The sequence below is a fragment of the Pinus tabuliformis genome, chromosome 8, assembly GCF_031772625.1.
Source record: "Pinus tabuliformis cultivar Carrire ecotype Pingquan chromosome 8, CPIR1, whole genome shotgun sequence".
NCBI lineage: Eukaryota > Viridiplantae > Streptophyta > Pinopsida > Pinales > Pinaceae > Pinus > Pinus tabuliformis.
Window position 1 is genome coordinate 801,477,355 of NC_142294.1, and position 22,476 is coordinate 801,499,830.

Here is a 22,476-nt window from a genome sequence, read left to right on the forward strand (position 1 = left end):
TAGAGGTCCTCCAGGATCAAGGAACGAGGATTACAAGGATAGTAACAAAATGTTGTGTAACATATTCCCCCTAAAGTGTGAAGGTTGAGCTAGAGTGAGGAATGAAATGCTTTATGAATCAGTGCAGGGAACTGTATTCTATCATTGAAAAACCTACAAGAAAGTACATATACATATACATAAGTGAGAACTCTGTCAAATGATACATGAATCATGGTATGGATGTAGCCATCTAGAGAATGATCATGTAAATGGATCAAGGTATGGGTGCAACCATCTGTCAAAGGGGATCATAATGAAACTGAAGCATGGTCGTAACCATCCAATAATGAGAAGGATCACATCCGATAACTCATGGTATGGTTGCAACCATCCGTCTGAAAGAGACATGCATATCAACATAACCATTTCACATCATTTCGCAATCTGGAATTTTGTGATCTGAGTCCAGGGTCTTGCACTCCAACACGACCTGATCAATGTATAGATTCTAACATGTGAATAGATGTGTTGACATCAAACATGCTAGAAAGTCACTTGATTACTAATCAATAATGTAAAATGTTAAAAAGCGCGAGAAAAACCACCAATAATGAAAATGGTTGTCAAGGTACTATGAGCACAATCCATGGAATGCGAATAGAGGAACTAAAGTTGAAAACCCATGAAATCACTCGATCGAAAGCCACTGATGTGAACTTTTCGTCGAGTGCGAAGAACTTTCCATTAGGGCATGCAAACTCTAAGGTACTAGAAGGGAGTCTCTCATTCAACTTCCCAGATAATGAGTTGAAGTCGACGGGAAATGACCATGTCGAAGGAGGGCCATAATGTTTCCCATATCATCGAAGAGACGAAAGGATGCAAAATGATTTTGGATGATACAGAGAATCAGAGGTAAGTGTAATTGCACAAGGACAACTCTTGAAGATATCGGCGACACAACTGGAAGTTTGGCAGCTTTTGGATCCATGGGATCGGTGGTCATGATGACATGGCAGAGATCAAATGGAAGGAAAAAATGAACGGCCCAAACCCAGGAAGGTCAACGATACAAAGGAGGATATCCCAACCTGACATGAAGCAAAAAGTGTCATGTTTCAATAGTGATATGCCAACACAACTGATAGATTTCCAAATTTCCCCCCACCATTTCTAGTAGGTACCCAAATTATTCTTTAATCGCAAGCTTGAAGGGGATAACATATGCTTGCACTGTAAGTTCATCCTTTGGACGAATCCGACCTAGTAAGTTTAACGATCCCTAGGAAGGAGAAGCTCATCTTCATAATGGTGACGAATCTGATGTTGTTTAATAGTTTAACGAGTCGACAAATGTGTAACTTGGTATCTTTCTCATGTTTAGAGAGTTTGAAAAGGACATGAAAAAGAAAACTGCACATGGTACCTTTTCATACATTTGTGTCTCTCAAGCCCGAAAAGGTAGAAAATAATACTTGAGAGAACTGCTTGACCATTTCAGTCAAGGAGTACCATTTTCGTAAATAGTTCCTCCCAGCCCGAAAAAGGGGTAAACTTATACTGGGCACACGACGTTTCACATCCGTGAATGAGTTCAAAATGACAAGGGCTTGGCAATCTTTTCGCTTTTAAAGGGTTGGAAAAGAGCTGAAAGCGGACCCCCCATTTTATCCTCTTTTATGAGTCAAAAGGAAAAAATACTTGGCAATCTTTTCATATGAGCTTAACGAGTTGAGAAAAGAGTTGAAATGTGATTTCTCATCATTGTCGAACATCCATTACCTGTCATTGCACAAAAAGGTAAAGTGTATTATCTAGTTCTTGAGGCAAAAATGGGTTAAAATATTTACAAAAACCTAATATTTTCATGAAAAAATGAATAAGAAGGAGAAAAGCAAATATATTTTTACCATTTACCATTTTACCTTGCTGTGAAAAATTTTTACTCACTTTTCATGAGTAGATTGCGAAAGATCCAGGAGGTCAATTGACGAGCCGCCAGTTCCAGGTAAAAGCTAAAGCCCTAAGCTATATTTTGATGTCCTTTATTCATGTTTTTAACCATTTTTTTAGTTTTTTGAGGGGGTTTTGAAAAACGTTTTCGCCCTCGGTCGGCGTGACTTCCGCGCATGTAATCGTGCTAGCCGAGGGTGATCAACAAAGCCAGCCACGCCGTTCGGCACAACTATTTTTAACACAGGCATATCGGCACCATGAATAGGGAAAACCCCTATTTCCTCAAAAAATCACTGTTTAAACTAAAATTTTATGGGCCAAGCATTATTGTTAACTCAAATTAATGGCTTTTGCCAGAAAGAATCGCTGAAAATGGTCGATTGGAAAGAATGGGAACATGAGGATGTTGACACCCAGGCAATGAATGACCCAAATTGCCTGGAAGCTTTGAGGGTTTGCAGGCTCCTCAAATTCTTTCTCATGCTAGGGATGTGGGCCCAACCTGAGTTCCTTCGGTACTTGATTAGTCTTTGGGACATTAATCAGGAGATATTTGTCATTGGCAACCAGGAGATGGAGTTGGAAACTTCAAATATATACTTCATCATTGGACTGTCCTGCAGAGGGGAACCAGTGAACTTGTACGGGTCACGACTGATTGGGGCAAGCATATCTTCATTGCTTGCCGAACACTGCCCTAAGGCCCCGAAATCCAAAAGTGGGAAGATAGAGATTTCCATTGTTTGGGATATGACACTGAGAGTGCTTCTATTGACTATCAACAGAGTGGCGGGGTCCTAGGCAGAACATGAGACCAACAAGTCGAAGTGCCTTTATGCTATCAACTGTACAACTCCTACGATTTTCAACTAGGTAGAGGCCATGAAGACCAACATCAAACACCAGCTGTCCAAAGCTAAGGTGCGGAATTTGAAGTAATTTTGCTTCGGATTTGTTCTTGTGACCTTATTCTTAGAATGGGTACCACTATTCTAGTATCAGCTGGCTGAGGTAGATCATCCTATGCCCCACCACCTGCAGATGGCCCGCTAGAGTCATTTGATGCCCATGATCACTAGGGGTCAGCACATGTCATGCCAACCTGCATTCTTTTCATGGCTACAATGACAAAAGATCATCGTGGAGGATTGGTCATACAGTGGCACCAATTTTTGTGGAGATCCAGATATGCCCTTACCAGATGGAGAGCAATTCGATGATGAAGGTAAAAAATGAAATTTTTAATTTTGATATTTTTTTAATTGTTTTTGGTATATATGTGCTTAAACTATTTCTCTTGTTAATGTAGACGTTGGACTAGGGCATCCTGCTAGGATGTCCCCAATAATCAGGCAAGTCCCTCACCCTATCGATTTTATCGCTCCTTATCAAGGAGGGAGTGACAACGAGGAGGATATCGCGAGGAACCTTGAGGAGTTGACTTGTGGTATCTCGGAGTATGCTCAGGTAGGAGACATTCCTTGTGAGTACTACAGACAAGCAGTGGGAGTCTCGGATCGGATCGGATCTGTCGATTGCTGTCTCGTGTTGCATGAGCCATATCATGCTACCACGATCACCATGCTGATTAGTTCCTAGGTCCAACACTTACATTTTTTGAGGTCTACGTGCCACGGATATATGAGGCCTGCGAGCCACCGATGTTATTTTAGACACACATATTCTTTTTTGGGGTTTTGATGTATCAAACATTATCACCATATATATATATATATATATATATATATATATATATATATATATATATATATATATATCTATATATATATATATATATATATATATATATGTTGTATTTTCTTGTCTACTATGGTATAAATGGTTTGTTTTATCTTTTCACATGTTTTGTAAATGTCTATCCAACACATGATTAGCTAATGCATCTGTCAATGTATTCATGCGTCTAGGAATATGATGATATGTAATGTAATCAAAATGTCTTTCCAATAGACGGATACAGAGATACATTCTCAATATTTGAGGGTTTCTGACAGAATATTGCTCATTGAGTTGAAGGATGACAAGCTCTGACTCCAGGTTGACAACCAACTCTCTAATGCCCAGAGCGATGGCTTCTGACAACAGTTCGATGACCACACTATATTCAACAATGTTGTTAGTTGTGCGACCTAGAAAAATAACTTCAAGGTCAATCAACTGACCATTAGGGTCATAAATAGCCCATGCCACGGATGATAGGTTTCAGGTACTACGACAAGCACCATCAGCAAAACCAATGTGGGGAGTCGCAGACATCTACAAAGCAAGAAAAGCATAGTAAATAGGAAAGTTGTTTGAAAGCTACCACACAAAACCACACTACATAAAAATGAATGACATAGTAATGTACACAAGTAACCATGCAAGATGACCTAAGCATAGTACTTCTTGAGGTAAAGCCCATTTCGAGGCTTATCGAGAGGATTTCCTTCATAATCAATAAGCTCATAGGCTCCTTTCTGCAAAACGTGTTTCACAATGTAGGGCCCATGCCACATGGGTTCGAACTTGCCGACCCCCAGCTTATCATTAGCTTGGTCATATAGTAAGACTAAATCACCCTCAAAGAAAGTGTGAGGCAAGACCAACTGATCGAAATGGGATTTGACCCGTTTCTTTTGTGCTTCGATGACCAAGGCGGCGAGACAGTGAGTCTTGTCCAGTCATTCTAAATATAAGAGGCATTCCTCTTGAGGTGACGTTTCGGGGAGGAGTTCAACAACTAACTTGAGTGAAGGAATCTTGCATTCAATCAGTAATGTTGCTTCTAGACCATAGACCAGCTGGAATGGTGTGAAACTAGTTGCGTCTTTGGTTGAGGTTTGGTAGGCCCACAAAGCTGAAAAGAGCATGAGATGCCAATTTGACTTGTGCATCCCAATAGTACACTGAAGCATTGTGACCAAGAGTTTGTTCACAGCTTCAACTTGGCTATTGGCTTGAGGGTAATATGGGGTCGAGCCATCGTGGCGCAAGCCCAATGCATATGTCAACTCAGCCATCATGTAATCTCTAAAATGGGAGCCATGGTCTGTGACGATGGGTTTAGGTATGTCGAACCTAGAAATAACATGGTTGAAAAGGAATTGAGCCGTTGTCTTACCATCTGCAGAGTATGTAGGCATCGCTTCAACCCATTTGGTGAAATAATCCACATCGACGATAATATAGCCATGCCCCCCGGCCAAACGAGGGTTACATGTCATGTAATCAATGCCCCATTTGGCAAAAGGACCAATGATAATGATAGGGTGTAGGTGAGCGGGTGGCGCACGCATCTTGCGTTGTTAAATTTGTCATTCATGGCACTTGCGAGCAATAATAATGGAATCCTTAAAGATAGATGGCCAGAAATAACCAGTGCAAAGGATTTTTTAAGCTGTAGCGTAACCAGACATATGACCACCACATGCCCCAGAGTGGAAATTATTAAGAACTATTTCGGCTTCCTCAATCATAAGGCATCGGCGAAGAACTAAATCGACATTGACACGGTATAAAGTATCGTCAATAATACGGTAGGGTTGGGAGTGATGTCGAATCCTTCGACGATCATCCTTGGTTAATGCGGATTGAAACGTGGACGTTTGGAGATACAAGATGATATCACCATACCATGGATCAAGGGTACTAATCAGAAAGAGGGTTTCATCCAGAAGTTGTTCATCTGCACCAGCAAGGAGAGATTTGGAGTGAATGGAACAAATCAATTTGGCAAAACAAGTGACTTCTTAGATATAGTCGTAGTAAATACCAAATCAAACTCTTGCAAGATCATGATCCATTTAGAATATCTGTCCCCCAGCAACTGACGAGTCAGGATATAGGTCATGGGGTTACATTCAGAAATCACTTGCGCAAAAGGATATAGTGCCGAAAGCATTGAACAACCTGGACGGAAGCCGAAGCCAACTTCTTAACATGTCCATAACACGTTTCAGTGTCGAGGAGATTCTGACTAAGGTAGTAGATCACATGTTCGTTGCCTTCGTCATCGTCTTGGACCAAGACCATAGTAATGGTGCTAGGAGTTGTGGCTAGGTAAAGGAAGTAATCTCAATAATAGTCTGGCGGGTGTAATAGAGGAGCATTTACGAGGATGGCCTTGAGATCGTCAAAGTATTTTTGGGCCACCTCATCCCATACAAAGGGCGTTCCTTGTTTTAGCAACTAGGTAAATCTTATAGCTAGCCCGACATAATTGGGTATAAAGCAACTAAGAAAGTTGGCCTTTCCTTATAGGCTCTGGAGGTTGTGCAGTGAAGATGGAGGGGGTAAATTTACAATGGCCTCGACTTTTAGCAGATCAAGGAAAATATCATCCTTAGAAATGATGAAGCCGAGGAGTCATCCTGATTCTACACAGAAAACACATGCGTGCAGGTTTAACCGAAGGTTATAGTGTTTGTATCGTAGAAAAATCTACCGAAGATGGTTTGGGTGATCTTGGTGCTTACGAGAATGAGCGGGAGGGTCATCTAAGTGAGGCTAGACAATGTTTCAAATATCATGAAACGCATAGGACATTGCCCGCTGAAACATGGCTCCAACATTTTTTAGGCCGAAAGGGAGCTTCTTGTACGCGAATGTACCCCACAGATAGATGAAAGTTGTCTTTTCTTGATCGGCCGGTGCAATGTTGATTTGGTTGTAACCAGAAAAACCACCCATAAAGGAAAAGATCTTGTTCTCGGCACATTCATCAATGATTTGATTAATGAAGGGAGTAGGATAGTTGTCTTTAGGACAAGCACGATTAAGATCTTGATAATCGACACAAACAGGGATCATGCCCTATTTTTTAGCCACTGGGACAATATTGGAGACCTAGTTTGTAAGGGGGATGGGATAGATGAACCCAACTTTGAGAAGCTTTTCAACTTCACCCTTAATAGTGGCGGCCTTCCTAAAGTGCACTGGGCGAAGCCGTTGTCGAATGGGCTTTGCATGCAGATACGTTGGTATTTCGTGCACTACAATGCTAGGATCAATGCAAGCATTTCATTGTAGGACCACACAAACACATAACATAATTCCTGGAATAGACGAGTATATGTCTTGATCTCATCTGCAAAATAAGATACCCCAATATGAATGTGTTCAATGATATCGGGTTTGATAGAAATGTCAATCGACATCGTTTGGGTAATATTACCCAGATTTCCTTCCTACCATATTTCATGAGTAACAATCGGTGGTAGAAATGGAGAAGAGGACTCTTTGAAAATGATAAACATGACCGCCGGGTGAGGCAGGAACGAGGAGCAATGATGAGTGTCGATCCAAGGTGGTTCCTCGAGAAACATGACTTCCATGATACCCTCATCAGCAAGCAAGGTCTCGGCTAAGGGATCAGGCGATTCCAAAGTGCCAAGCCACGGGGATTGAGAGTATGTATCGAGAAAGGTCTTCGACATAAAAGAATCAGAGGATGCAGAACTCGAAGCCGAAACAATTTCCATGTAATTAACTTTGGCGGGACTAAGTGGCATAACCTCACCTAAGGCATCAACAAGGTCTGGTGAAGGTATGAGGCAAGGATTAGATTAGACCGAGATCATGTTGATAGAGGCAACATGAGAAGGTGGGAGTGGAAAAATTCCCATTAAGGTAGAATATTTGAAAAGACCTGCCCCTACACTTTCATAGGGAGCACCAGTGTGCTTAACGTACGGAACATTGCCATATGAGGAGGAAGAGGCAAAGAAAGACAACTGGTCAATAGTGACAATCTTCCCTTGATGGGGAAAATGAATCACGTGAAATAAAGAGGAGGCCACGTTGGGCATGGCATGGGTCCAACTTCGGCTGAGTAGAATATTATAATTGAGATTGGCGTAAAAAATTTCTACTTCGACTTGAACTATCTTTCCTTCCAGGGTGACGGAAAGGTTAGGTAATACATTGAAGGGTCGTCAATCATGCCCATCAAAAGCTTCCAAAGTGTTCGGAGATTGGTTCAAAGCAGGAGAACCAATAGCCTTCCAACATGCGATTGACATGATGCAAGTGGAAGCACCTTCATCGATGACAGTCTAGTGGATGGTCTTCTCATTGATGATTACCTAAATAAGAAAGTAAATCTGATGAGGGAGACGTGGAACATGGTTCTCTAGATCAAAACATATCAAATTGGAATCAGTGGGATCGATGCCCCCAATAGCTGAGAACAAATATTTTTGCTGTGATGGGTAGCTTTGGAGTACCTCGAGAGTCGACATGGCTAATGGTGCCTGAGCCAAATCCTCAACAATATTGTAGTGTTGAGCAGCTTGGGCATTGGGATTATACGAGGATTTCCGCAGCACACCTCAAGAGGGTGGCTGCATAGCGGAATCAGGGTTAGGGTGCTCAATATGAAGAGGGCCAAAACTAGGGGTAGAAGAAGAAGGTGTTGCTTCTTTCTCTTTCCCAGCTATCGAAGCAGGAGTTTGATAGTCTTTCGATCTAGTAGCCACATTAATAGGTGTACTCATCATGAACACTTGAGATCCGGAGGAATAATATTGGGGTTGGTCTATCATTTGAGTTTGCTGAGATGGAAATGGCTCTTTGAGGAGAGTGGGGGTCCCTTTGAGCAAGCGACTAAATTCATATCATCAGGGACAATCCTTAATGTAGTGATCTTCCTCGCAAATGAGGCAGGGATATTTAGGTTTCCATTGTGAAGATTCGCCAGCAGACGATTTGGGAGGACCCTATTTCAGGGCATTGGCTTTACCCTTGGCTTTACCTTTCTTCTTTCCTTTCGAGGATTTTTCCACTGGGGTAGACTAGACATTGTGGACCTCTGAGGTTTTACCAGGGCCAGGTGGATTATGAGATGAACTATTAGGAACAACATTTGAAACCAACTTCTATTTGTAAGAAGATTTAGCAGGGGTCTGGGATACTGAACCAATAACTCCATCAACAGGAGGTACAACTTGTGACTTTGATGCTGCGGGATTAGATGATGGCTGTGAAGCATCGAGTAATAACTCCTACAAAGTGCCAAACTGAGAGTAAACTAGATCCAAGTACTGGGCACGAGAAATGACCCGCTCTTCAGTGACGCATCCACGCATAGCTATATCGCGAGAAATTGGTGCCACGAACGATTTGGTGAACCATTCAGTGAGCAACTGATTAGCATTCTCAAATTTGATCAGGCAACGTCTACGTCTCCATTCATGGATGTGATCAGAGCTGTGTGTTGTAGTATATTTCTTAAGCGATGTGAGCAAATAGGTGTCGGTTTCATAGCGAACTGACAATTGAAAATGCCTGAGGAAATTCATGGCTAAAGAGTTAAATTCATGGTAAGTACTTCGAGGTAGCTCGATGTACCACTTCACTACAGCACCCGTGAGGGTTCATTGGAAAAGACAGAGACGAATGGAATCATCAACGTATGAGTTCAACGAGCACCAGAGGTGATATTTCATCACATTGGCCTGAGGATCTTCTTTAGCTTTCCCATCGAACTTTGTACAATCACTTGGTATCTTGGACAGAACCGGAGGTTAGTACAGCGAATGAAGGATTGGATCATTCATAAGGTGAGATACGTTTGGCAACTCGAGTGTAGCCAAGAATGGAAATTGGGTGTTAAAAGGCATGGGAGGTCGATAAGCGGGTCCATATGGTGGAGCCCATCCCTGTTGGTAAGGATTTTGGCCCCACGGTGAGGGATTTTTCCACATGGAATCTGAGGCTGCCCCCATTGCGGATTACCTTCACCATAGGGAGGATTTTGACCTTGAATACCTTGGAATTGTTTGGCCATAGGTTGTTGGTAAGCAACGTATGGGTTAAAAGGTTGTTGAGCCTATTGACCTTGGACATATGGATATTGGACTAGTTGTCCTTGAACATACGGGTGATAAACCTGTCGTCCCTAAACAAGAGGGTTTTGGACCTGCTGTCCTTGGGGATAAGGTTGATACACTTGTTGCCCTTGGACATAGGGATTTTGTACCTGATGCCCTTGGTCTATAGGATTATGAACCTGTTGACCTAGGACATGAGGATTTTGAACCTGCTGCTACAGGACTTGACCTTGACCCTGCCCCTACAAGGGTTGACCTTGTTGATATGTATACAAGGGTTGCTGCTGCCCTAGTTGGTTTTGTTGTTGCAAGGGTTGAGCTTGCGGTTGCAAAATTTGTCCCTGGGGCTATAGAGGTTGGCCCTGCGATGACATGGTTTGAGAGGTGTGCTGAGCATATTGCATCTGCTATTGTGTGGTTTGCTGCAATTTTTGCAAGGGTTGACCTTGCGGTTGTTGTAGTTGACCTTTCTGCGGGAACATTTGCCCTTGTGGTTGCGCGAAGAGCCCTTGCTGCAACAAAGGTTTCCCTTGCAGTAACAAAGGCTACCCTTGTTGTTGTAGAGGCTATCCTTGCTGAGGCAAGGGTACTTGAATAGTGCCCACGAAACTTCTGAACTGAATCTAGCCATAACCAGGCTCGATGTACTGCCCAGATTGGAGGTCTAAGGTTGATTAACCATTCCTTGAGAACCATATGGAATGTAAGGATTTTGGTATTAGACCTAAGTCCCATAAGGCTGTTCATACTAAAAATTGCTCAATCCATATGGACCAACGAGATTCTGAACCTATTGGTACTGAACATTGCTTGATCCAGTAGGATCAACAGGATTATGAATAATACCAGAAGAAGGCTGGTTTATACCAAGCATGTAAGCTTGTGAGATTCTCACATTAGTGGCACCTGACACCATAGAAACATTCAGGTTTTACCCCCTAGGTGGTGGCACAGCTTGGCCACTGACTAGAGGGATGGAGGAATTGATAGAGACATTCTTTGAAACTGTCGGTTGTGCCTGACGAGTAACTGGGATTGATGATACAAGGGCATTCAGAATGGTGGGTTGCACTGGGACTGAGGTAACAACCTATTAGGAAGTCATGTTCGTAACAAACGGACTTGAAGTAGGCATCCCAAATAGGGTTATGGTAAAGTGATGAGGCACTAGGTGTACCTGAAACCAACTGTGCCAAAGACACATAGTTGGGTGGAAAACTGGTGGGAATATCCCTTGAATAGGGGAAATCCTTGATAGGAAAAGGTAACTCTTCCCCCTCAATAGTGTGTGCAGTAGAAACTTCGGACTCATCCGAAGAGGTGACTGGAGCATCGCCTTTCGGTTCCATGTCTGGAAACAAACGACAATGAATGGCTAAAGAATTAGAGGGGATAGTTCCAAAGAAACACCCGGCTGGTCGTATGGACTACAAGGACGCTGTGGTGTTATCATAACAGGGTCAAACAGAGGATTCAGAGGGTAGATAACCAGTCCAAGCTGATCGTCAATGGTCGGCAAGTTCTCAGGAGTTTGAACAGGATTGTCCAGAGATTCCGGGCCAAGATCAGCAGATGACCCAATATCGAAAGTAGGCGGAGGATGAGATGACAAAGGTTGAATGCTCAGAACAATTCCGAGTTCAACACCTTGGTCCTCGAGTGACTTTAGTAACTCAGAAAACGACTCCTCAGACAATCTTTCAGACAGAGGAGAGGAAGAGGAATTGGGTGAACCAGATGGTTCAACCATGATGACCATCTCTTAGTCGATAGAAAAGTTAACTTCAAGGCTTTAAAATGTTCTTTTAAGGGAAACTCACGATTTAGTCACAGAAAAGACTAACAGGGTGTTTTTTGATCGTGGGCAATCAATTATTAAGGCGCATAAAAGACTGATTCTCTTTCATTTTTTAAGAGTTGAGAAAGAAAAAAAGATGACTCTATCTCTTTCGATTGGAAACAAGCTCGAAAGGACAAATTCTCAAATGATCTTTTAAGTTTAATGAGTCAAAAATATCAAATGACTGCTCTGGATGATCTAGGTAAACAGGATTACTAGGCAACCTTGAACTGCAGAATACCTCCCTGCGAACCAAGAAGTACGAGGAGGAAATCCCCCCGAATGTTGTGTTCGGTGCATCACGGTTGCAAGGAGACTCACTCCGCTTCCTAAGGATAAAAGGATTGAAGCCTAGGGGTTCCATTATATACTCGACAGTATGGGGAGCATAAATCCATACTAGCGTTATCTAATACCGAAGCTAACAACAGCTGCTAGGTTTAAAGACGCGAGAAGACGTCTCTAGCGGAGACCTTCTAGATATGATCGTTAATGTCAAATGTGCCTTAGGTTAATTGAATTCATTTTAAAGTTTATCTTGAGTTATGTTTCAGTTTTCAGGTCTTAGCGATGCGACTCAAAAAACCTTTGATGCAACTAAATGAGACAAGACCCTTTCAATTCGATGAAATGCCTACACTAGAGAGGGTATAAACTACTCAATCAAATGCAAACAATCAAACAACTGAAAACGAAATGATCTTTCACTACCTTACTTTTTTGAAAAAATAAACTAATGAAAAATGCATTCCAATTCATAATTTCCTAACAAACACTTATCTATTAGTCCTTTCAAAAGAAAAAAAGTTCTTTTCCCTTTCCAAATGTCGATGCAATTCTAGTATTTTAATGATGCAAGCTATCGTAGCACAATGATGCAACAAACTAGAATTTCATACTTTTTTCATGAAACAACAAAATAAACTTTTCGCATATAATTCTTCAGTAAAAAAAGTTCTCGAGACAATAAGCTCTTCAAGCAAATGAAAACATGAAAAGAGAAACTCATTAAAACTAATGAAACACTGACTTTACCAACCACACGACAAGCAATGTGATCCTTGCTGGAAAAGAAACATTTAAACGAGCAAACAAAAACTTTTCAAACTTGCGTAATAGAGGTCAAAGTTGTAAAAGGACCAAAAACAAAATGCAAGGAGTAAGTACACCTACAACCCTACTTACTGAGTTCACAAACAGATGAATGACAAACTCGATGCCCTAGTGTTGCTAACCACTCAATGACTCAATTAATCAAGCAGAAAGATGATAAGCCAACAACAAACAAAACCAAATGAAAAGCAGCTTTCTAGTCAGGGAAAAAATGGTCCAAAAGGCTTACGGGGTCAAAATCACAAGAGCAAAACACACTGGCCAAGATTGGGTTTAGGCCCTAATTTTCACTTACAGGCATCGATGTGACTGCCTAACTGAGAACAAGTGTCAGAGGTTGATCAACGTGACTATTTCCTAGTAACTCACATTGATCGGCGTGACTATCAGCAAATTAAGCGCGTTGATCGAGGGAGCTAGGGAAAAAAATAAAAAAAATTTGAAATGGGGACTAGATCTGCTACTCTAAATTTTAGACTCAAGCCAGTAACCAAGAGAAAAGAAACATAATCAAAGGGAAAAAGTGGAACTAGAATAGTTCTCACGAAATCATGAAATCCAAGACAAACAAAAGGATTGGGATTCCCCGGTAGAGTCGCCAATTTGTGGTGAAGTAAAATTATAAGTGCGGACACAAACAAATTCCTCTAGCCCAATAATGGGTCTAGCCACAACAAATACATTCTATGAAAGATTTCCTTAGGTTAGAACCAATTAAGAGGGCCTACCTCTTAGTACGCTTATCCCGTTTGATGATATCCTTGCTTGCTTGCTCCAGCTATCTCTCGCTTTCTTCTTCAAACACCTGAAACAAATAAACAATAGCAAACAACAACCACAATAATAGACCAATCATAATTCAACCTACTTAACAAGTCAAGAAACATTAAGCCATGAATATGTAAGATGACAAATCATGTAGGAAATCAATCGATAGTTGCATATATTAATATCAAAGAGAGATTACAACCATCGTCTTGACGTTATAGTCCTCCTTTGACAATACCAGGTTCCCACACACTTCTGCTAGTATTCCATGATGGCCCCAATCCATAATAGTTTTAAGGCTCTTCCCTTTAGGCTTCACTCCTAACCAAATCACACTTCTTCCTAACAGAACTAGATAGTTACAACTAGGAATAGCTTGTTGTTTACTCCAAACCAAAATAGCACTAGCACACCAACATTAACACCAGCTTGTGCTTGGGAAGAAGGGAGGTTTATATAGGATGAATGGATGGGAGATGGATCATCTTCTCATGCGAGAAGGGATTATCCCTTGAGGTAGTTCCATTATTATAAGGGAAAGGAGCCCAAACTGACATCCTCGACACCATCCGACCAAACCATTTACCAGACTTCCGTTACAAGGCTTCTAGAGCTGGAAGCTTCGACTCTTAATTTAAAAAACTTTCCATAACAGGACCGACATGATTGGAACACAGCTTAGTCACTTTAGTCAGTGCTAGGGATAGTGCTAATATCTGCACATTGGTGTGGGGGAGACAAATTCCATTAGCATCAGTCTTGTAAAATGGGCAAAACAGAAGTTTCAAGGGAAATGGTGCAAAAGGGAATTGATTTGCTCATGAATGGGGACACAATGAGAGTTTCTTCATGAAGGCAAAGCATGCGGGGTTCACTATAGAGGTCCTCCAGGATCAAGGAATGGGGAGAAGTGACAAAATGTTGTGTAACACGTAGGCACAGAACTAAGTGAAAAACACTGTAGTTGCTCCCTTGTAATAATCATGCGTGCAACTAGAGGGTTTCAGTCGAAATCAGTAGTGTTGTGCTAGTGTCTAAGAGATCAGAGCACTGAAAAAGAGAGGTTTAACTCAGGGTCTAAGCACTTGGAAGGGTGGTTTATCCCTTAGGTGTCTTGTAGCATCTGTTAGGGAAGTCAATAAAGTGTTTGGTTTTCTGATTCCACTTCCTAAAAGTGTTCTAGGAGGTTGAATCATATCATAGTAACTCTTCGTCACATGTTTACCCAAGTGGATCGATTAGCTTGGGTAAATGTGGGAAGAATATGTTACAGCTACTAAAAAACCTTAACCCCTTGCGTTGTGCTATGTAAATACCTGAACATGGCTCACACTCAGGTAAATGTGGGAGGAGGACATTACAACTACCAAAAAACCTTAACCCCTTGTATTGTGCTATATAAATACGTGAACATGGCTCATACTCAGGTAAATAACATATTTACCATCAATTACTTCCCACCATAATTTAAGCAAAGTCTTGCATAAAAAATGAATGAATATGAATAAGAAGTAAATAAATATACTTATAAGGAGTTACTTCCCACCATTATTTAGGTTTTCTTTAGCACTTATGTAGGAGTGAAATTGTAAATGTGTAGACTTATTAATGGTTCCTACCCATTGTTAGTGCATGAATAAGCAATTAATTTATCCACTTCACATTTCAATTTAATAGTTCTCGATAAAGCAAGACTCTAGGATTCCATTTAACTCTTGACTACTATTAGCTACTTTAAGTGAGAAAAACTAAACTACCTTAAAACACTTGTTTATATTAATAAATTACATCTTCATATATATATATATATATATATATATATATATATATATATATATATATATAAATCTATTTTAGTTCAATAAAATCATTTGAATAATTGAATATTTCTGTATTCAAACTTCTGTGATCCATAATTAATTAAACAAAGTCTTTCGGTAGAAATCACATGAGAGAATTTTTTGGCTGACACATTTCGAACCAATAAGTGTGGTTCATCATTAGGACTCCAAAAACTGGGAGATCCAACTACTAAAAGACAAGTGGTATGATATTGCTCCTATCTCTTCTCTAATAAATATTAGTACGAAAGCTATCTCCATAATTGTAAATTACGATCAAATCAAATCTATGGAAGCATTGGTTTATACATTCCTAGATGAAGAGGTAGAGCACGGCAAAGAGAGAACAATGTAGAGACATAATTTCAAGTAATGGCTATATTTGAACAATAATGTTTAAATTATAATATTAATTTATTAATATATTAAAAACAAATATTATTAAGTAACAGCTATATTAAACAGCTAGTTTTTGAAAAAAATATTTAAATAATGATATTATTTCATTAATTTATTAAAAATATTAATAGGTAACAGCTATATTAAATGGCTAGTTTTTGAAAAATAATATTTAAATAATGATATTATTTCATTAATTTATTAAAAATATTAATTGGTAATGGCTATATTAAACGACTAGTTTTTGAAAAATAGTATTTAAATTAATTTATTAAAACCAAATATTACTAGTTCTTGAAAAAAATATTCAACACTGATATTAGTTTATTAAAATATTAATATGTAACTGCTATATTAAACAGCTAGTTTTTGAAAAATAATATTTAAACTGTGATATTAGTTTATTAAAAACAAATATTAATAGGTAACCACTATATTAAACAACTAGCTTTTGAGAAATAATATTTAAAATAAATAAATAATCAAAGTCAAACTTTAAAGGAGGGGAGTCAAAAATTATAAATATGAGTGAAGACCCTAATCGAGACAAGATCATTTGATAAATAAAATAACTAATAGAAATTGAATTAAATTAATTAAAAATAATTAACGGAAAAATAAATAAAATAAAACAAAAATATACACAAGTAAAAATAAATAAATAAATATAAATAAATAAAAACAAAAAAACACACACACATATACATATATATATATATATATATATATATATATATATATATCCAAAGAAAACATAATCAATAAATAAAATGGGGTCAACAATAAAATATGGGGCTGAGACCCATTAAACAAATAACAAATACTAAAAGGAGTTAAGAACGAATATGATGATAAAATACGAATGTTCAATAAAATAAACTCTAATGAAAAATAAACAATTACACTCCTCCATTGTCAATTACAACATCATGACCAGTCCCCCATCGTCAATAATTCCTCTAGCACTTACTCCCAATCCCCCATCGTCAATAATTCCTCTAGCACTTACTCCCAATCCCCCATCGTCAATAATTCCTCTAGCACTTACTCTCAATATTTAGTTTCTTGATAACAGTAATTGAACACGATGTTTGTTGTATTTATACAGAATCCACATCAATAATTCCTCTAGCACTTACTCTCAATATTTAGTTTCTTGATACCAGTTTGCTGTATTTATACATAATCCACATCTTTCCTTGTTCACATCACATATAAGCAACTCAATCCATCTACAGCCTAAACTTTTATTTTTCCATTAATTATTTTTAATTTATTTTATTGATGACGATGATGATGATTAACGTCCACTGAGACCAAATAATGGTCTATCGGACCTAAAGAAACAAATTATCTATTTTGATTTAAGATTTTATTCCTATGCTCAAAAAGCTTGGAGAGAAGCCTCCCGAGCTCACTATAATTTTGACATTGTAAAAGGCTAGGAAGGTCAGTATTGTAACAAAGATTGTGAAACTGAGATCTAATGTGGTTATACGCAGGGCATTCTAAGAGGAAGTGGTTTTCATCCTCGATGTTCCTATTCTCACATATATGGCAAATCCTTTCCGTCCATGGCGTTTTAGGAACTGCCCAACGACTTGTTTCACTATGGAGCTCATGAGAATTCGTTCTAATCTTTGCTATATTAGTTTTCTTCTTTGAGCTAGTTAAAATAGAGAGATACTTTTGATCTTCTAGGGTGGGGTTGATGACTTTCTTATAATAACTTAATTTTCTTTTAGCCGCTAAGTCTTTCTCACACCACATTTTTTCTTTGAACTTAGAAGTAACAATATCTTTAATGTTATTTATGTTTTGCAATGCATCATTTTCGTTGATCTCCCAATAGTTAAACCAGGCCCTTGTGTCTTTATGCCACCCTCGATTGAGCCTTAGGTGGTTTTGGCTAGAATTTAAAGCTAGCTTAGGAAGTATATGATCGTCTATGTTACTGATTTTGTGCTTGTACAACAGAAACCTAAGCATAGCTACGCTCTCAATAGGGGAAAGACCTGCTTCTATAAGGAGAATAGGATAGGGTGTATTACTTTTAATTTTCAGGTTATAAGTTATAAAACGCTTCTGGATTTGCTCAATCTTTCTCCATGATTCTCTGGAAATGCTGCAACCCCAAACCTCACAGCCATATAAGATAACAAGAGTGACTAAAGTTTCAAAGAAGAACTTCTTTTTATCCCACATTACAAGGTTTGCTATTTTACAATTATTTTCAAGACCAAAGTAAGCTTTCCACCCCCCATTAATCCTTTTCTCAATGCTATGGTTCCAGTTGAGCTTGTGATGAATATCAATTCCTAGGTACTTGTAAGAATACACTTCCTCCAAGTTATTATATTTCCATTACTTATTTTATTTATCAAATGATCTTGTCTTGATTTGGGTCTTCACTTGTTTTTATAATTTTTGACTCCCCTTCTTTAAAGTTTGACTTTGATTATTTATTCATTTATTTTAAATATTTCTCAAAAACTAACTGTTTAATATAACGGTTACCTATTAATATTTGTTTTTAATAAATTAATAAAATAATATCACAGTTTAAATATTATTTTCCAAAAACTAATAATATTTGGTTTTAATAAATTAATTTAAATATTATTTTTCAAAAACTAACATCCATTACATATTAATATTTTAATAAATTAATAAACTAAAATCAGTATTTAAATATTATTTTTCAAGAACTAGTGATATTTGGTTTTAATAAATTAATTTAAATATTATTCTTCAAAAACTAGTCTTTTAATAAATTAATGAAATAATATCATTATTTAAATATTTTTTAAAAAAATAACCATTTAATATAGTGTTACTTAATAATATTTGTTTTTAATATATTAATAAATTAATATTATAATTTAAACATTATTGTTCAAATATAGCCGCTAGTTGTAAACATGTCTCTAAACATGTCTCTACATTGTTTTTTATTTAAGCTTTACATTGTTTTTTATTTAACCTTTTGCATTGGCAATGCCTTTTCATTTGGTACTGATGATGAACCACACTGATGATGAACCTTTTCATTGTATATATGGATTCAGTATGTCAAAAGTTTTTAGGGCATTTCGATTATGCAGGGGTTACTTATCAAGCCTGTAATTTCAACACCCATCAAACTCATAATTTCAATAAATTCCTGCCAGATTTTAGAGAAATTAGACCAGAAAACCCACGAAAAAGTTTCCAAAAAATATTAACAAAGAAATAAAATTTTTAATTGTATATTGAGAATTTCCTCATAAAATTTCATCTCTATTTGTGAGCATAACAACTATAAGATCCAAAAATACATAAATAAATAAATGATAGTTTCTACTCTTTTTAATTGGAATCTGGTTTTTCTTTTTTAATTTAATAATAAAAGTATTTTAATTGTTTTTAGTTTAGAATTTAATTTAATATCATCAAAATCTCAAAAACTTATAAATACTCACAAATTTTGAAACTTAATAACTATAATTTAAATTTCTCAAAAACTTTACTGAATTTTAATCAAAATCTAACCAAAATCTCCACTATTTTCCAAACAAAATTATACCCTTTTTACACACTTAAATAAATAAATTGCTGTTGTCCGAGGGATGGATGGAACCAGTGGAATTAAAAATGGGTGGTTGACGCTCCACATTGAAGCGGTCCCGTCGCATGTTAACATGTAGCAGTGTAATTATTAAAATAAAAGTTTAGGCTGTGGATGGATTGTGTTGCTTATATGAAACGTGAACAAGGAAGGATGTGGATTCTGTATAAATACAGCAAACATCCCGTTCAGTTACTCGTATCAAGAAACTAAATATTGAGAGTAAGTGCTAGAGGAATTATTGACAATGGAGGACTGCAATTGTACTGTTCGAATTGTGACCCGCAATCTAGGTTGGAGCAGGTATGGCTACTGCAGCCATAGCTGCAAGAGAGACCCTTGTTACAACTCAACCGGAGGATCTCGAAGTAGCTGAGCTCGAAGCCTAACGACCATAACTTTGCACAGTTCCTTTAACATGACTTTATGGGGAGCTGGCGGCTTCTGCTAGGGCAAGAGATTTTACACTGCAATTCTTTCATTGCAATTGGCAATGCTTATTTGGGATTTGGTACCATCTAATCTTGATGGAGACAGGGAAAACGCTATTGACAAGAAATGTATGTGAGAAAGCCATTAACAAAAAATGTATTTGAGTTTTAGACAGAAAATTTAAGTGTATGTATGTGAGAAAGCCATTAACAAAAAATGTATTTGAGTTTTAGACAGAAAATTTAAGTGTCGAAAGTTTAGCTAAAAGTTAGTGATCATAATTAAAGTGGTCTGTTAGGGATAATTATTTCCAATTACATTTAATCAACATACAATTTCAAGCAATTTACCTACCATCTAAATTTAATTACATTTAATCAACATACAATTTCAAGCAATTTACCTACCATCTAAATTTAAAAAATATTAGTAATATTACGGTTCTAATTTAGGAAGTGTTAGCCCTGTATGTGTGACATAAGATTAGCCTATCTATTCTTATAGGTTTTGGATCTATTTAATCATATAACTTTAATCATGTACCTTCAAGAAATTAAATTAATACAATTTAGTTAGCAATAACTCGTATTAGATTGTACCTTTAAGAAATTGAATCAATACAATTTAGTTAGCGGTAACTAGATTGCGTTATTGTGTAGTTTCGTTCATAACGTAAATGCAATTGATACAGAAACCCTAACCTTCAATAGACATTTTAAATGGTTGCATATTAAGCCATTCTTAACATTTCTTCCATTTCTATTTCTTATGATTGGTGCTTTCTATTTCATTATTTTATTCATTATTATAAATTAGGCCAATGCTTAAACTTCCAGAAATTCCCTTGTTGTAGGGCTGCTGGCATCTATATTCAATGCTGGAATATGATAAATTATGCATCTGATTGCATCATTGCATTCTCACAAATAAATTGGTAAAAGTCTGTGGTTTTGAAGTGTACTTCAGGAAAAGGTTGTCTGTTTAGCGAAATTACCATTAACAGATTGACCAATGCGGAAAGCAAACTTTACTGATCGAAACAATAAAGCAAATTAGGACGAAGAAACACGGATTGCCATCCGAGTTTTAGAAAATTGCAAGGAAAATGGTCATATAAGATGCAAATCTAGGAAAACCAATGATATATTTGTAACCCTTCACTTCAACTAAGTCTTGAAGTTGATAGTGTTAAAGAATCTATATGCACGGCACGAGAGATGCAGTGCAATTTTTATTTAGTGGATAGCCATGGACATCTCTGGCATCTTATTGATATATATTTGGCAGCCATGAAGAGAAAAATGATTTAGCACGAGACATTGCCTCCGGTATCGACACCCAATTTGCCACATATTGTATTGTAGTAACTAACTCTGCTATTCACTGCAGCAGTGTTCCCACCATTGCATTCCATGATATTGATGGCTTTGATTGTCGCACCGAAGCCCTGCCCGGAGGTTATGGCTGAATGGCACTTGCTATTCTTCATCCAGAACCACACCGCCGTCTTGAAGGAGATGGTGGCGTCTTGCCCCACCTTCTCTGGGTTGTTCAGCCCGTCGAAACCTATGTCCTGCCCCGCTGGTCCATAATTGTAATTCCTGCATCCATCCAGTAACAAAATCCAACAGTGGGTCTTAGCCTCTGTTACCATTACAGATAGAGGAGGAGACGGTATTAGTTACATGATGAGTTACGTACCAGGTTAACTGGACTGGGCCGCGCCCATGGTAGCTCTTCCCGCTCGCACACGGCCACGTGTTCGAAGAATCACAGTAGATGATTGGAGGATTTATCTCGTTGATGTAGCACAGCCCTAACATGATGACGGAAGAATTAATTAATTGATATATTAACATTCATCATCAATGAAACATTTGAAATCAAATTGTGGATATAGGCATAGATTATGAGGTTGATATTATTATGGTTGTTGAGTAGATAGATTATATACCTCCACTTTCGTGCATCACATTAGCGAAGAAGGCAGCGAGCTCTCTCTTCTGGTCGTCGCTGGAACCGGTGGTGCCAAATCCAGAATATGCATTGGCAGCTGCGACGAAAGCGTCGTAAGTGTAGAATCCTTTGCCCTCGCAGGAGCTGGCAGCTCCGCCAGCGAGGCCATCGAAGAAACTCTGGGAAATTATGGTGCCCACGTTTCCACCTCCGGTATTAGGGGATCCTCCACCTGAGGTGGTACAGGGGCCGCTCTGGCAGCCATTGCCGCAGTAATCGGAGGTCGTCCCGCAGTATCCATACTTGCTGCAACACAGACCACTGGCACAGCCACAATTCTGAGCATTAACACTGACGCCCACCAGGAGCAGCATTAGAACCAGAGCCATTACCGAAGTACCACAACCACTCCCCATCGCTAATAATTTTCTGTCAGAATCCCACACTCAATCTCAAATGTTTAATCTCTTTATGGATCTACTGAATCGAATTCTTTCTCTTTATAGAGAAATCCCAGTGCAATCTCCTTCTCCCCCAACACTTATTAAGGTAGTTGGGTCAATACTGGCAGCTCATCTAGAATTTGATTTTATGAAACAATTGCAATAATAGTAGCCACATAGAGTTTGATTTTATGACTTCATGGGCGGCGGGACGCGCTTAGTTCGGGAGTGTTGAACGCCTCGAGTCTGCCTTGGCGTTGGGTATTTTCTCCTTATCCGTGATGAATCGAATCTGTCCTAAGAGATA

The 22,476-nt window shown here is 38.4% G+C and overlaps 1 protein-coding gene across 1 annotated transcript in view; it reads right to left on the bottom strand.

Moving 5' to 3' along the window:
* Positions 1 to 22,206, bottom strand: part of LOC149237998 (endochitinase 4-like) — a 62,305-nt gene extending 40,099 nt beyond the window's left edge. Inside the window, exons 1-3 of the mRNA XM_089372885.1 lie at positions 21,725 to 22,206; positions 21,472 to 21,586; positions 20,898 to 21,371 (exon numbers count right to left, since the gene is read on the bottom strand). Coding sequence (XP_089229011.1) covers positions 21,077 to 21,371; positions 21,472 to 21,586; positions 21,725 to 22,142 — 828 coding nt within the window. The 5' untranslated portion in view covers positions 22,143 to 22,206 and the 3' untranslated portion in view covers positions 20,898 to 21,076. Of the gene's footprint in view, positions 21,372 to 21,471; positions 21,587 to 21,724 lie in introns of the transcript that reaches the window.
* Between the last annotated feature and the right edge of the window lie 270 nt (positions 22,207 to 22,476).